At 42.8% G+C, this 15,625-nt stretch overlaps 1 protein-coding gene across 3 annotated transcripts in view; it reads right to left on the bottom strand.

The window, feature by feature from the left end:
* Nucleotides 1–15,625, bottom strand: part of adgrb3 (adhesion G protein-coupled receptor B3) — a 127,054-nt gene that overhangs the window by 22,776 nt on the left and 88,653 nt on the right. For all 3 annotated transcript variants that reach the window (XM_042315446.1, XM_042315448.1, XM_042315447.1), the window contains 5 exons: nucleotides 13,556–13,641; nucleotides 6,215–6,313; nucleotides 4,544–4,715; nucleotides 1,387–1,500; nucleotides 774–863 (listed from right to left, as the gene is read on the bottom strand). In XM_042315446.1, the coding sequence (XP_042171380.1) occupies nucleotides 774–863; nucleotides 1,387–1,500; nucleotides 4,544–4,715; nucleotides 6,215–6,313; nucleotides 13,556–13,641 (561 nt within the window). The remainder of the gene's footprint in view (nucleotides 1–773; nucleotides 864–1,386; nucleotides 1,501–4,543; nucleotides 4,716–6,214; nucleotides 6,314–13,555; nucleotides 13,642–15,625) is intronic.

The raw sequence follows: 15,625 nt of genomic DNA, 5'->3' as shown, positions 1-15,625 counted from the left end.
GGGAACGAATCACTGTTTGTTCTCTGCAAATGATTCTATTGAACCGGGGGCACTCCGACAGCCAACACACCATTCTACAACAGTGGAAATTAATTCAATCTGTGCAGGAGGATATTAGAATATAACGTTGGGTAGATCAGACGATAGTTATGATGAGCGAAGGTCGTTGGCAGTTGGCGTTCTGCTGGATCAAGAGATTTGGTGTGGCGTTACAAAGGTCATTCAAACAACTGGTGCTTTATTACTGTGTGTGTGTGTGTGTGTGTGTGTGTGTGTGTGTGTGTGTGTGTGTGTGTGTGTGTGTGTGTGTGTGTGTGTGTGTGTGTGTGTGTGTGTGTGTGTGTGTGTGTGTGTGTGTGTGTGTGTGTGTGTGCGTGCGTGCGTGTGTGTGCGTGCGTGCGGCATACGTGCGTGTGACAATGGAGAGGGGGCTTGGTAAAATGATGAAAATTGACGCTTGACGAAAGTGACAAATGAGTTTAATCAAAATGAATCCAGGAAGTTGGAAAATGGATCTCATTTATTAAAGTGTGTGTGTGTATGCTTGTGCATGTGTGTGATCTGTTACAGGGGCCAGGGCCACGTGCTGGTCTACACTGTGTGTAATTACAGTGGAACTAAAGCAGCTACAGTATAACGTCGGGTACCAATGCCTCATCCAGCCCAACCAGCAGATTTGGAATTTCAGTTTACTTCCTTAATCGACTGAATTGAAATGGAATGGATCCCAACCCTGCTATGAAGACTTGTCTTGAGGGTTTGTAATACTATACCCTTTTCACACTGAGCTGAGCCAAGGCGATCCCTGCCGAGCCGTACTGCACTGGCCTGGTTAGGCATCCACCACAGTTGCTGGAAACATACTGGAAAGGACAATGTGAAAAGAATGTCTCCTAGCCAGAGCCAGCACAGTACGGTTCAGTTCAACCCTATAGTGTGAATCAGCTGTTAGAAGCAAATCCTAACCTCCATTTAAGTGGAATTTTCACTTGGTTTGTGTCCCAAATGGCACCCTATTCCCTATTGGCCCTGGTCAAAAATAGTGCACTATATAGGGAATAGGGTGCCATTTCAGACTTAGTCTCATTGACATCAATTCACATTTTACTCGTGATCATGTGGATGTGCTCCTTTGTTTCAAATATAAAAGCAGGTATAGGCTTTGGTTGAGCACAGAGGAGGCTGGTGAGGGGAGGACGGTACATATAATGGATGGAATGAATTTTACGGGAATGGTATCGAACACATGGAAACCAGGTGTTTGATGTGTTTGAGACCATTCCATTTATTTCTGTTCCAGCCATTACCCCGAGCCCGTCCTCCCCATTGAAAATGCAAACCAGCCACCACTGGGTTGAGGGTTATACAGTACTGGTGTTATCGTACCATAATCTGAGCATGACCGTTGGGGAAAGTTCCAGTGTTGTCAGCGTTGAGGGGGTCCTGACAGTTTCTGGGGTCCTGACAGTTTCTGAGACGACATCTGAAAGCATCTTGGACCTGGGGAAAGCGAAGCACCATAGAAGTAGTATTAGACACTTGACATTTAGTATTCTATGATATATAATGTATATTTTAGTTTCTGACAGGCTATGGCCATGACACTAGAGAGTAAAAACATCCTCTATTGTTCCTGCTGTAACCTCTTGCTCACAGTGATTACAGCTACATTCAAAGGGGAGGGGGGCAGGTTAATAGGAAAGTGATGTATTAGAGCACTTGACATAAGTATAATATTATATATCATGTGTATTTTAGTTTCTGAAAACATGCTCAATTGTTTCTGCTGTAACCTCTTGACCTTGCTCACAGCGATTACAGCTACGGATTTCATGTAATGGACATACACAAAACAGTGCAAATTGGTGAATTGAAATGAAAAAAATTACTTGTTTAAAAAATTAAATAAATTGTAAAATGGTGCGTGCATATGTATTCACCCCCTTTGCTCTGAAGCCCCTATATAAGATCTGGTGAAACCAATTACCTTCAGAAGTCACATAATTAGTTAAATAAAGTCCACGTGTCCAATCTAAGTGTCAAATCAAATCAAATTTATTTGTGTAGCCCTTCGTACATCCGCTGATATCTCAAAGTGCTGTACAGAAACCCAGCCTAAAACCCCAAACAGCAAGCAATGCAGGTGTAGTGTCATATCATCTGTCACATTATTTCTGTTCTGAAGGCTCCAGAGTCTACAACACCACTAAGCAAGGGGCACCACCAAGCAAGTGGAACCATGAAGATCAAGGAGCTCTCCAAACAGGTCAGGGACAAAGTTTTGGAGAAGTACAGATCATGGTTGGGTTATAAAATAATATCCCAAACTTCGAACATCCCACGGAGCACCATTAAATCCATTATTTAAAAAAATGGAAAGAATATGGCACCACAACAAACCTGCCAAGAGAGGGCCGACCACCAAAACTCACAGACCAGGCAAGGAGGGCATTAATCAGAGAGGCAACGAAGACACCAAAGATAACCCTGAAGGAGCTGCAAAGCTCCACAGCGGAGATTGGAGTATCTGTCCATAAGACCACTTTAAGCTGTACACTCCACAGAGCTGGGCTTTACGGAAGAGTGGCCAGAAAAAAGCCATTGCTTAAAGAAAAAAATAAGCAAACAAGTTTGGTGTTCACCAAAAGACATGTGGGAGACTCCCCAAATATATGGAAGAAGGTATTCTGGTCAGATGAGATTAAAATGTAGCTTTTTGACCATCAAGGAAAACACTATGTCTGGCACAAACCCAACACCTCTCATCATCCTGAGAACCCCATCCACACAGTGAAGCATGGTGATGGCAGCAACATGCTGTGGGGATGTTTTTAATTGGCAGGGACTGGGAAACTGGTCAGAATTGAAGGAATGATGGGTGGCTCTAAATACAGGGAAATTCTTGCTTCAGCCTTCCAGAGATTTGAGACTGGGACGGAGGTTCACCTTCCAGCAGGACAATGACTCTAAGCATACTGCTAAAGCAACACTCGAGTGGGGAAACATTTAAATGTCTTGGAATGGCCTAGTCAAAGCCCAGACCTCAATCCAATTGAGAATCTGTGGTATGACTTAAAGATTGTTGTACACCAGCGGAACCCATCCAACTTGAAAGAGCTGGAGCAGTTTTCCCATGAAGAATGGACAAAAATCCCAGTGGCTAGATGTGCCAAGCTAATAGAGACACACGCAAGAGACTTGCAGCTGTAATTGCAGCAACATGTGGCTCTACAAAGTATTGACTTTGGGGGGGTGAATAGTTATGCACGCTCAAGTTTTCTGTTTTATTGTCTTATTTCTTGTTTGATTCACAATAAAACATATTTTGCAGGCATGTTGTGTATCAAATGATACAAACACCCCAAAAATTAATTTTCATTCCAGGTTGTAAGGCAACAAAATAGGAAAAATGCCAAGGGGGTGAATACTTTCCCCATCCACTGTAGAACCAAGCTAAGGATATCCTGTCTGGCTGAGAGTTCCCTTCTCTCTGCAGTGGTACTGAAGTGTGTCCTTGTAATGACATGATTTATATATGATCTTCTGAACTGAAACTGTTTACCTCTCAGAGAGATAGAGAAGACAGGAAGGAGTCTTGATGCAGAGCGGGATTCCCGGGTCGCCATAGGGACCCGACAGAGAAGTGTGTCCTTGTAATGACATGATTTATATATGTGTATAGAGACATACCCCAAGAGGCTTGCAGATATAATTGCTGCAAAAGCTCTACAAAGTATTGTCTTCGGGGGTGAATAGTTATGCATGCTCAAATGTTCTATACTTTCCCAAGTCACTGTAAACAAAACATCTGGAATTAATCTGGGCCAGATCACTAATCTCCCAATATTCTCCTAATAAATACTGTAGTTAGGGCCAAATGGGAAACATGACGTGTGTGTGTGTGTGTGTGTGTGTGTGTGTGTGTGTGTGTGTGTGTGTGTGTGTGTGTGTGTGTGTGTGTGTGTGTGTGTGTGTGTGTGTGTGTGTGTGTGTGTGTGTGTGTGTGTGTGTGTGTGTGTGTGGCCACAAGAGATAAGAGGGATTAAACATGTTTAAGGGTCAAAAAATGTTGTGACACAGGGTGTGACCTAGGCCATGTTCATTTGGCACCAAGTGTAAAATGGGGTGATTCTATCTGAATTGGTCCAATAAGAAACATTCATTTTTATATCCTGTTGTAAAGTATTTTTGGGGGGTAATTTTGATATGTTGTGCACTATGAACAGAATCCTACTGAAAGAGTATCCCATTATCCCCAACCCATACATACCTCCCCTTGTCCTTCCCTCACTTCCCCAAGACCTCTTTCTCCCTTTCCCTCCTCTCCCCCTCACCTTTCCTCACTTCCCCAATACTTCCCTCTCCCTCTCCCCCCTCTCCCTCTCCTTCCCATACTTCCCCAATACCTCCCTCTCCCTCCTCTCTCCCCCTCTCCCTCTCCTTCCCCAATACCTCCCTCTCCCTCCTCTCCCCTCTCCTTCCCTCACTTCCTCAATATACCTCCCTCTCCCTCCTCTCTCCCTCTTCCCTCTCTCTTCCTTACCTCTTTCCTCAGGATACAGTGCACCATGACGATGACAAAGCCCTGCAACGAGTCGAAGACAGAGAAGAGGATCTGAAATAGGATGGAGCGCTTGTCTGTCATGGCCAGCACCGCAGACATCCAGGTCAGAGCCAGCAGAGGCAGAACCACACAGGAACTCCACAGAGAGGCCCTGACAGAGGGAGGGAGAGAGGAGGAAAGGATAGAGGGGGATGGGAGAGAGGGGGCGGGAGAGGGGGGAAGGGAAGGAGAGGGTTGGAGAGGGGAAACAGGGGGAGACAGGGGAAAGAGGTTAACCTGGCACACATCAGATCACATAAGACATTACTGCCTGGCCAGACTACTACAGTGGTCTTTCTTGTAGATAGAAGACATTACTGCCTGGCCAGACTATTACAGTGGTCTTTCTTGTAGATAGAAGACATTACTGCCTGGCCAGACTACTACAGTGGTCTTTCTTGTAGATAGAATACATTACTGTCTACAAATACAGAAGCACCAGAACCATCATCTACTGTGTAAGGACACATACTATCTTACCAGATAGTGTTCTGTTGTCTCTCTGACATGCAAGACATTACTGTCTGACTGCCCAGTACTCTACTATAGGTCTAACATTACTGTCTGACTGCCCAGTACTCTACTATAGGTCTAACATTACTGTCTGACTGCCCAGTACTCTACTATAGGTCTAACATTACTGTCTGACTGCCCAGTACTCTACTATAGGTCTAACATTACTGTCTGACTGCCCAGTACTCTACTATAGGTCTAACATTACTGTCTGACTGCCCAGTACTCTACTATAGGTCTAACATTACTGTCTGACTGCCCAGTACTCTACTACAGGTCTAACATTACCGTCTGACTGCCCAGTACTCTACTACAGGTCTAACATTACTGTCTGACTGCCCAGTACTCTACTACAACAAACTAGGTCTAGTGAAGAAGCAGCACTGACTACATTCCTTCTGTCTGACTGCCCAGTCTAATAGGTCATTACTGTCTGACTGCCCAGTACTCTACTACAGGTCTAACATTACTATCCATGAAGGACACTTTTCCTACTCTACATTCTAACATTAGCATTCCTTCTGTCTGACTACCCAGTACTCTACTATAGGTCTAACATTACTGTCTGACTGCCCAGTACTCTACTACAGGTCTAACATTAGCTATCCATGCAAGGACACATCCTACTGTTCTCTCATACAACATTTCCATCCTGTTTATTCTCTGTAGATCTTCCAAGGTCTTGGTCCACACACAGACCATCAGACCAGTCATACACACACACACACGCACACACACACACACACACACACACACACACACACACACACACACACACACACACACACACACAGTGATGACACACACACAGAGGACACACACACACACACACACACACACACACTAGCACACAGAGACACACACACACAGTGACAGAGACACACTGCACACACACAACAGACACACACACACACAGTGAGACACACACACACACACACACACACACACACACACACACACACAGAGACACACGCACACAGAGACACACACACACACACACACACAGACCATGAGACCAGTCATGCACACACACGCACACACAGTTAATCTCATGAATTCCCAGTGCCAGGCATCAATGTCCTGTAAGAGAGAACTTACATGGCATTACTGGCTGTAGTTGCAGAGAGAGCAGTGGTGGACACCACACCACATTTGGCACATTTCAGAGTTAACCCTGTATGGGGCTCGTTCATCGGTCTGTGGGACAACAAACAACAAAACAACAGGAAATAGTGTTTAGTGAAGAAGCAGCACTATGACTAGTATAGCATTCCTTCTGTTCTCTCATACAACATGTGGACACTAGTGATGACAGTAGTGAAGAAGCAGCACTATGACTAGCATAGCATTCCTTCTGTTCTCTCATACAACATGTGGACACTAGTGATGACAGTAGTGAAGAAGCAGCACTGACTAGCATAGCATTCCTTCTGTTCTCTCATACAACATGTGGACACTAGTGATGACAGTAGTGAAGAAGTAGCACTATGACTAGCATAGCATTCCTTCTGTTCTCTCATACAACATGTGGACACTAGTGATGACAGTAGTGAAGAAGTAGCACTATGACTAGCATAGCATTCCTTCTGTTCTCAAACTGTTCTCTCATACAACATGTTCCTTCTGTTCTCTCAAACAACATGACACTAGTGATGACAGTAGTGAAGAAGCAGCACTATGACTAGCATAGCATTCCTTCTGTTCTCTCATACAACATGTGGACACTAGTGATGACAGTAGTGAAGAAGCAGCACTATGACTAGCATAGCATTCCTTCTGTTCTCTCATACAACATGTGGACACTAGTGATGACAGTAGTGAAGAAGCAGCACTATGACTAGCATAGCATTCCTTCTGTTCTCTCATACAACATGTGGACACTAGTGATGACAGTAGTGAAGAAGCAGCACTATGACTAGCATAGCATTCCTTCTGTTCTCTCATACAACATGTGGACACTAGTGATGACAGTAGTGAAGAAGCAGCACTGACTAGCATAGCATTCCTTCTGTTCTCTCATACAACATGTGGACCCTAGTGAAGACAGTAGTGAAGAAGCAGCACTACACCATCCCAACGTTCTCTATCATATTAGCAGAATCTAGGGCCAATTTGTCCGTATTTTTAACCCTTGTGTGGTGTTCATGCTATTCACCCAATGTTCACAGGTCTGATGGACACACAACATTTTGGGGTTATAAAACAATACAGCCATAACAATTTATGTAAAAATACTTAATAATTCATACTTAGATGTTGACTTATATCAATTACAAGCAATATAGACAGCATACATGGTTCATATTTGCCATTAACTCATTTATCTATACAAGCACTATTCGTTTTTTTTAGTAAAATGTGATTTTTATAAACAAAAATAAATTATAATCAAGACATGGGTGGAATAACTCATGTTTATCTTGAACAAATATAAATGAAACAATGTTTTCATCACAATTGATGTTTATTGCTTTGAACTGAACACATTGGAAGGACAAATTTTCCTACAGTATTTAATGGAAATGATAAATGAGCCCCATTGAACACACATTAAGGCCGGTCTACACACCACATGAGGGACAGAGTTTAACTGTGTGTGTGTTGCAAATGTATTTCTTGCACTTGATGCATGTGTACTGTGTCTTCCTGTCCTTCTTGTCCACACACATCACAGTGCTTCTTCTTGTTGCTACCGGCTGCAATCTAGAATGATGAAAACACTAAGTTCAGGAACTTTACTGACATCTCACTCACATATATAGTTACGGCAGGCCAAGGTAGGAGAGTCAGACACACACATGCAACAACATCACTCACACTTACTTCCGCTATTGGAGTTGTTGGTTCTGTGGGTCGGGCAGATGGAGCACCAGCATCCTCATTCCTGAATCCTCCTCATGATGGCTGCAGAAGCTGGGGTCCTTGGGATATGTTGTCTTTTCTGGATTTGGGGTCTTACCAATGCCTTGCCCAGCTCCTTAAGAAAGAGGCGTGTCCCCTCTGGATTTGGGGTCTTACCAATGCCTTGCCCAGCTCCTTGAGAAAGAGGCGTGTCCCCTCTGGATTTGGGGTCTTACCAATGCCTTGCCCAGCTCCTTAAGAAAGAGGCGTGTCCCCTCTGGATTTGGGGTCTTACCAATGCCTTGCCCAGCTCCTTGAGAAAGAGGCGTGTCCCCTCTGGATTTGGGGTCTTACCAATGCCTTGCCCAGCTCCTTGAGAAAGAGGCGTGTCTCCTCTGGATTTGAGGTCTTACCAATGCCTTGCCCAGCTCCTTGAGAAAGAGGCATGTCTCCTCTGGATTTGAGGTCTTACCAATGCCTTGCCCAGCTCCTTGAGAAAGAGGTGTGTCTCCTCTGGATTTGAGGTTTTACCAATGCCTTGCCCAGCTCCTTGAGAAAGAGGCGTGTCTCCTCTGGATTTGAGGTCTTACCAATGCCTTGCCCAGCTCCTTGAGAAAGAGCCGTCTCCTCTGGATTTGAGGTCTTACCAATGCCTTGCCCAGCTCCTTGAGAAAGAGCCGTCTCCTCTGGATTTGAGGTCTTACCAATGCCTTGCCCAGCTCCTTGAGAAAGAGCCGTCTCCTCTGGATTTGAGGTCATACCAATGCCTTGCCCAGCTCCTTGAGAAAGAGCCGTCTCCTCTGGATTTGAGGTCTTACCAATGCCTTGCCCAGCTCCTCTAGAAACAGCCGTCTCCTCTGGAGCTTCCCTCTGTTCCAGTCTGGGTTCAACGCCATCCAGTTGACAAGCGTGTTGTACATCCAAGATGTTAAAAGAATATCACAAGTGGCCAGCAGAGGGTTCTTCTGTTGCAGCTGTAGCCAGTCACCAGCTTGTCTTGTCCACCCCTCCTTCTGTAGCATTGTAATCCCTTATCATTTCTGGTTTATGATGTTCCTGGTCACAGATTCTCCCATCCCTATGCAGCGTACTCATGAGTACCACATTTGTGCCTTTCTTTGGCACGTAGGACACTAGGGACGTGTCGGCCGTGAACACAAACTTAGAGGGATTGATAGGCCTCTTCCGTGCATTCAGCAGCTGAGGTGGGAGCTCTGTTCCTACCATTGTCAGCTTCCTCTTGAGGAGCTCCTGTCCCAGCTTGTGCAAAGTAAAAAGTTATCGCATGTGATGTTGTGGCCACGGAGTCACTGTGTCACGTCCAGGACAACCCGCATCCCTTGGTTCTTCTCAGGGGCTCCTCCAGGACAACCCACATCCCTTGGTTCTTCTCAGGGGCTACTCCAGGACAACCCGCATCCCTTGGTTCTTCTCAAGTGCTCCTCCAGGACAACCCGCATCCCTTGGTTCTTCTCAGGGGCTCCTCCATTTGACTTCACCATATATACTCGCAGGTTCCACACATATGATGAAGCAGCATCACAGGCAGCCCAGATCTTGATTCTTTATTTTGCAGGTTTAGACGGTATGTACTGCCTGAAGGGGCAGCGCCCCCTAAATGGCATAAGCTGCTCATCAACAGTAACGTTGGGCCCAGGGTTGTCAAACAGGGGAAGGCGGTCCACCCATTTGTCCCACACTGACCTGATTGCAGCTAGCTTGTCTCTCTGCCGCCGAGCTGGTCTGGTGTCTCGGTTATTGAAATGGATAATCCTGTAAATAATGTGGAAGTTTTACAGAGACATTGTTGCACGGAAAAGTTCTCTGCCTGTTTCTGCATCCCACAGGGATTCTGTGGATTCTCCATTGGATCTGAAAACACCAGCAAGGATAAGAACCTCCCCACTAATTAAAAATAAATAAATAAACACACCTTCCCTCCAAATTAGTACAGTCCAGAATGATTTTCTGGATGGTGTCTGGGATGAACAGTTCAAAAGAAGACTATGCCCTGCACATGAGAAAGCTCCATCCGCGTCGGCCTTGGTTGTTTCTTTATCACATTGGCAGTCATGAGGGGTGGTCCTGGTTGTATCTTTATCACATTGGCAGCCATGAGGGGTGGTCCTGGGTGTATCTTTATCACATTGGCAGTCATGAGGGATGGTCCTGGGTGTATCTTTATCACATTGGCAGCCATGAGGGGTGGTCCTGGGTGTAACTTTATCACATTGGCAGTCACGAGGGATGGTTCTGGGTGTATCTTTATCACATTGGTAGTCATGAGGGCTGGTCCTGGGTGTATCTTTATCACATTGGCAGCCATGAGGGATGGTCCTGGGTGTATCTTTATCACATTGTCAGTCATGAGGGGTGGTCCTGGTTGTATCTTTATCACATTGGCAGTCATGAGGGGTGGTCCTGGGTGTATCTTTATCACATTGGCAGTCATGAGGGATGGTCCTGGGTGTATCTTTATCACATTGGCAGCCATGAGGGGTGGTCCATTCCTTGGACAAGAAGACCATTCAATTTCACAATTTTTTGACATCCATATTTCTCCTCCTGTAGGTTGCTCACAGACTGGTCCTGGGTATGGTTGGCTGCTGACGGACTGGTCCAGGGTATGGTTGGCTGCTGATGGGCTGGTCCTGGGGCAGGTTTCTGAAGGGCTGGTCCTGGTCCTGGTTGCTGACGGGCTGGTCCTGGGGCTGGTTGATTGCTGAAGGGCTGGTCCTGCGGCTGGTTGCTGATGGGCTGGTTGGGTGCTGAAGGGCTGGTCCTGGGGCTGGTTGCTGATGGGCTGGTCCTGGGGCTGGTTGCTGACAGACTGGTCCTGGTTGCTGACGGGCTGGTCCTGGGGCTGGTTGCTGATGGGCTGGTCCTGGGGCTGGTTGCTGACGGGCTGGTCCTGGTTGCTGATGGGCTGGTCCTGGGGCTGATTGCTGACGGGCTGGTCCTGGGGCTGATTGCTGACGGGCTGGTCCTGGGTCTGGTTGCTGACTTGCTGGTCCTGGGGCTGGCTGAGGGCCAATCTCATCCTATTCTTCCAACTCACTGTCAAACTCTGAATTGACAGAGACATGATCCTCATATTCTGAAAATGCTTCATCTTCCAAAGTGGAAAACACTCTTTCCACACCAGCTTCTATCTCTGCAAAAATGATTTTGAAGTCTCTCTGAGCAGAGATTATTTTTGCCTTACTGATTCATTGTGGTAAGGAGCCACACATGCAAAGCTATTTCTCTGTTGTGTTCCTCACCCAATTTGCACCTGGCTGGGGGAGAGTTTGGAAAAATGTTTGGATTTTTTTTTGACAATGTATCGAAATAATATATTGAAATAATATATTGTAATAATATATTGAAATAATATAATGTAATAATATATTGTAATAATATATTGTAATAATATATTGTAATAATATATTGTAATAATATATTGTAATAATATATTGTAATAATATATTGAAATAATATATTGTAATAATATATTGTAATAATATATTGTAATAATATATTGTAATAATATATTGTAATAATATATTGTAATAATATATTGTAATAATATATTGTAATAATATATTGAAATAATATATTGTAATAATATATTGAAATAATATATTGTAATAATATAATGTAATAATATATTGTAATAATATATTGAAATAATATATTGTAATAATATATTGAAATAATATATTGTAATAATATATTGAAATAATATATTGTAATAATATATTGAAATAATATATTGTAATAATATATTGTAATAACATTGTGCAGGTTCCCACAAGACTTACCAAGTGAAAGGTTAAATTTAAAAAATACAATAAATAAAAATGTATTGTGTGGTTTCACAGTGTGTACTCAATATAAATGTATTGTGTAGTTTCACAGTGTGTACTCAATATAAATGTATTGTGTAGTTTCACAGTGTGCACTCAATATAAATGTATTGTGTAGTTTCACAGTGTGTACTCAATAAATGTATTGTGTAGTTTCACAGTGTAAAAATATTGTGTAGTTTCACAGTGTAGTTTCACAGTGTACTCAATATAAATGTATTGTGTAGTTTCACAGTGTGTACTCAATATAAATGTATTGTGTAGTTTCACAGTGTGTACTCAATATAAATGTATTGTGTAGTTTCACAGTGTGTACTCAATATAAATGTATTGTGTAGTTTCACAGTGTGTACTCAATATAAATGTATTGTGTAGTTTCACAGTGTGTACTCAATATAAATGTATTGTGTAGTTTCACAGTGTGTACTCAATATAAATGTATTGTGTAGTTTCACAGTGTGTACTCAATATAAATGTATTGTGTAGTTTCACAGTGTGTACTCAATATAAATGTATTGTGTAGTTTCACAGTGTGTACTCAATATAAATGTATTGTGTAGTTTCACAGTGTGTACTCAATATAAATGTATTGTGTAGTTTCACAGTGTGTACTCAATATAAATGTATTGTGTAGTTTCACAGTGTGCACTCAATATAAATGTGTTCTTTTAGATGCTCTTCACAGAAAATGAGCCAAGGCCAAAGAGTCCAGATTGAAAAAATAATTAATTGCATTTTTAATTTAGTAAACACTGAAAATGGGCCCCACAGACGTCAACACCACACAAGGGTTAAGAAAAAACAGTAGCACCCACAACTTTTCATGTTAGAAATTTCCAGACAGACATGGCCAATGTTAGCGTGGGTGTTGTAGAGGGCTTTGGGATTAACACGCATCAAGATGAAGACATAAAATGACGTTAGTGACAAAAACATCACTAGGAATGGCATCCCAACTTTCTGTATCACACTAGTAGTAGTCAGGCAGGGCCAAAGTGTTCTAAAAACACATGACAAGATGACATAAGGCTGGTTTACAGTAGATCTAAGGACTGTCTGTGGACAGTTGTCACATTCTAGTGGTCTACAGACATGTTGTTAGACCGAGTATAAACCCGTCTTTATGTGGGGCTGTTTAAGAGGGATGCTGGTGTACCAACCAACGAGAAGACGACAGAAAATAACGCATTCCAACTCTGTATCTCGTTAGTAGTAGTCAGGGCCAATCTGGGGACCTGTGGGTGGTGGGCGTTTTAAACTATTTTCATTATGGACTGATTCTGCCACGTCCCCCCCCCTACTCTCCCCCCTACTCTCCACACACACACACGTCGTCTCCCCCCAGAGAGATGTGACCTCTTTATGTTGATGCCTCTAATGTTCTCCCATCAGACAGAGTAAAGAACAAGGCCTAATCTCCATATGGAAAATGAAGAGATTCAGAGGGTCTGTGTGAATGTGTGGTGAGGGGGAGTCAGACTACGATGTATACTAAAGGACTGGAGAAGTAGACCACTGCAGATCTTAGGACTATACAGTCAACACTCCAGCCAACGCGGAGTGTTTCAATGACCATATAAGGAAGTATAACTAAATAAGGAAGAATAACTAGTTGCTGTCTGTCTTTGTTGTGTATCACGATGTATTGTATAAGTAGGTGCTCTCTTACCCAGCTGCTTCAGACATACTACAAGTCATAGAAATAGAATAGAATAGAGATTCTATATCTTTGCTGTAGGTGGTTTCTTACCCAGCTCGATGCTTCGGCTTCTTCTCCAGAATCCCGTCTCTGGAGACCAGCTTGTTGAACACCAGGATACCAATCACCATGTTGACCTGTTCATAGAGAAGGAACACCTTCACATATATATTCATATACCTGAGGGAAACCTGAATATATTTAGTCATAAACCTGAAGGAAACCTGAATATATATTGTATAGTCATGTACCTGAGGGAAACCTGAATATATTTAGTCATATACCTGAGGGAAACTTGAATATATTTAGTCATATGGGGCTACCGGTTCAAAGCACTGGGCCAGTAACTGAACGGTTGCCGGTTTGAATCCCAGAGACGAATGAAAATATATAACTAGTTACACTCCCTGATATTCAACTGTTTCCAGAGAAAAGCAGTGTAACTGGTGAGAATCAGCCTAGCTCTCCCACTCACCAACACAACTCCATTACACTAAGAGGACACTGTCAAGGTCTGAAGGGAGACATTTTCATAGAGGGGGAACAAGACAGAATTGGGGTCACTTCCATTTCAATAAAGGAAGTAAACAGAAATTTGGATTCCAACTTCAATCCTAATGGAATGGACCTCAGCCCTGGAATAAGGTGAGGGAACAATGTCACATCTAAAGACACTTGTGTACTTTAGGAAAGTTAGCTGCATTAGTATGTCAATAAGATGTTATTATCCTTGTGAAATACAAAAGGTGATTGACATCATTAGTGTACCGTACACATTCTGTCTCTCCTCTATTCTGATCTCTCTCCTCTATTCTGATCTCTCTCCTCCATTATGATCTCTCTCCTCTATTATGATCTTTCTCTAGTATGATCTCTCTCCTCTATTATGATCTCTCTCCTCTAGTATGATCTCTCTCCTCTAGTATGATCTCTATCCTCTATTATGATCTCTATCCTCTATTATGATCTCCCTCCTCTATTATGATCTCTATCCTATATTATGGTCTCTCTCCTCTATTATGATCTCTCTCCTCTATTATGATCTCTCTCCTCTATTATGATCTCTCTATATTATGATCTCCCTCCTCTATTATGATCTCTCTATATTATGATCTCTCTATATAATGATCTCTCTATATTATGATCTCCCTCCTCTATTATGATCTCTCTATATTGAATGATCTCTCTCTATTATGATCTCTCTGTATTATGATCTCTCTCCTCTATTCTGATCTCTCTATATTATGATCTCTCTATATTATGGTCTCTCTATATTATGGTCTCTCTCCTCTATTATGGTCTCTCTCCTCTATTATGATCTCTCTCCTCTATTCTTCCTCTCCTCTGTTGTAAAGTGACATCTAGGGCTGTATGACTTACTCATGGCACTGACATTACATGTACTAACTCGCAAGACCTGACCTCTATGTTCCCCTCGATCCAACACCAGAGCCTTCAGGGAGGCTTTGTCTGTCTGACAGCAGCTGCTGTTATTTTACAAAGCAAAAGCACCTCCTTAGACAAACAGTAACTCAAACACTAACACCAGATTTGCAATAATTGCCCCTTGTGGGATAAATCAAGTATTTTGAATGTAATTTAATCAGTGCTTACTGCTTTGATGAAAAATGTCAAGATTTTGGAAGGAGGCTACACTCTTAGCAAAAAAGCTAGTCCCATAGGATCATTTTTCCTTTTTGGTTCCAGATAGAACCCTTTTGAGTTCAATGTAGAACCTTCTGCAGAAAGGTTTTTTCAATGGAATCCAAAAGGGTTCTTCAAAGGGTTCTCCTATGGGCACAGCCCCAAAAACCTTTTAGGGCCTAGATAGCACGTTTTTTTCTAAGAGTGTAGACAGTGATTGCAGTAAATACTAAGAATTGACCTTTCTTTCAGTAAACACTTCCAGTTTTACAAAATGTACATTTACAACAATAACCAACAAGGCAACGAATGAGTAGCCTATGTTCGTGTCTATGTTTTATATGTACTGTATGTACTGTATGTACTGTATGCTCATCCTGCCTGTAAACCAATATTATGTATGGGATAATTAAGACACCTTCAACCTTGAATAGTACTTAACCTAAACATACAATGATACTGCAAGCCTTCTCCCTT

Source organism: Oncorhynchus tshawytscha, unplaced genomic scaffold, assembly GCF_018296145.1.
Source record: "Oncorhynchus tshawytscha isolate Ot180627B unplaced genomic scaffold, Otsh_v2.0 Un_contig_1936_pilon_pilon, whole genome shotgun sequence".
Lineage (NCBI taxonomy): Eukaryota > Metazoa > Chordata > Actinopteri > Salmoniformes > Salmonidae > Oncorhynchus > Oncorhynchus tshawytscha.
Note: the sequence above shows the minus strand (reverse complement) of the source record. Positions and strands in the feature narration are given on the sequence as shown.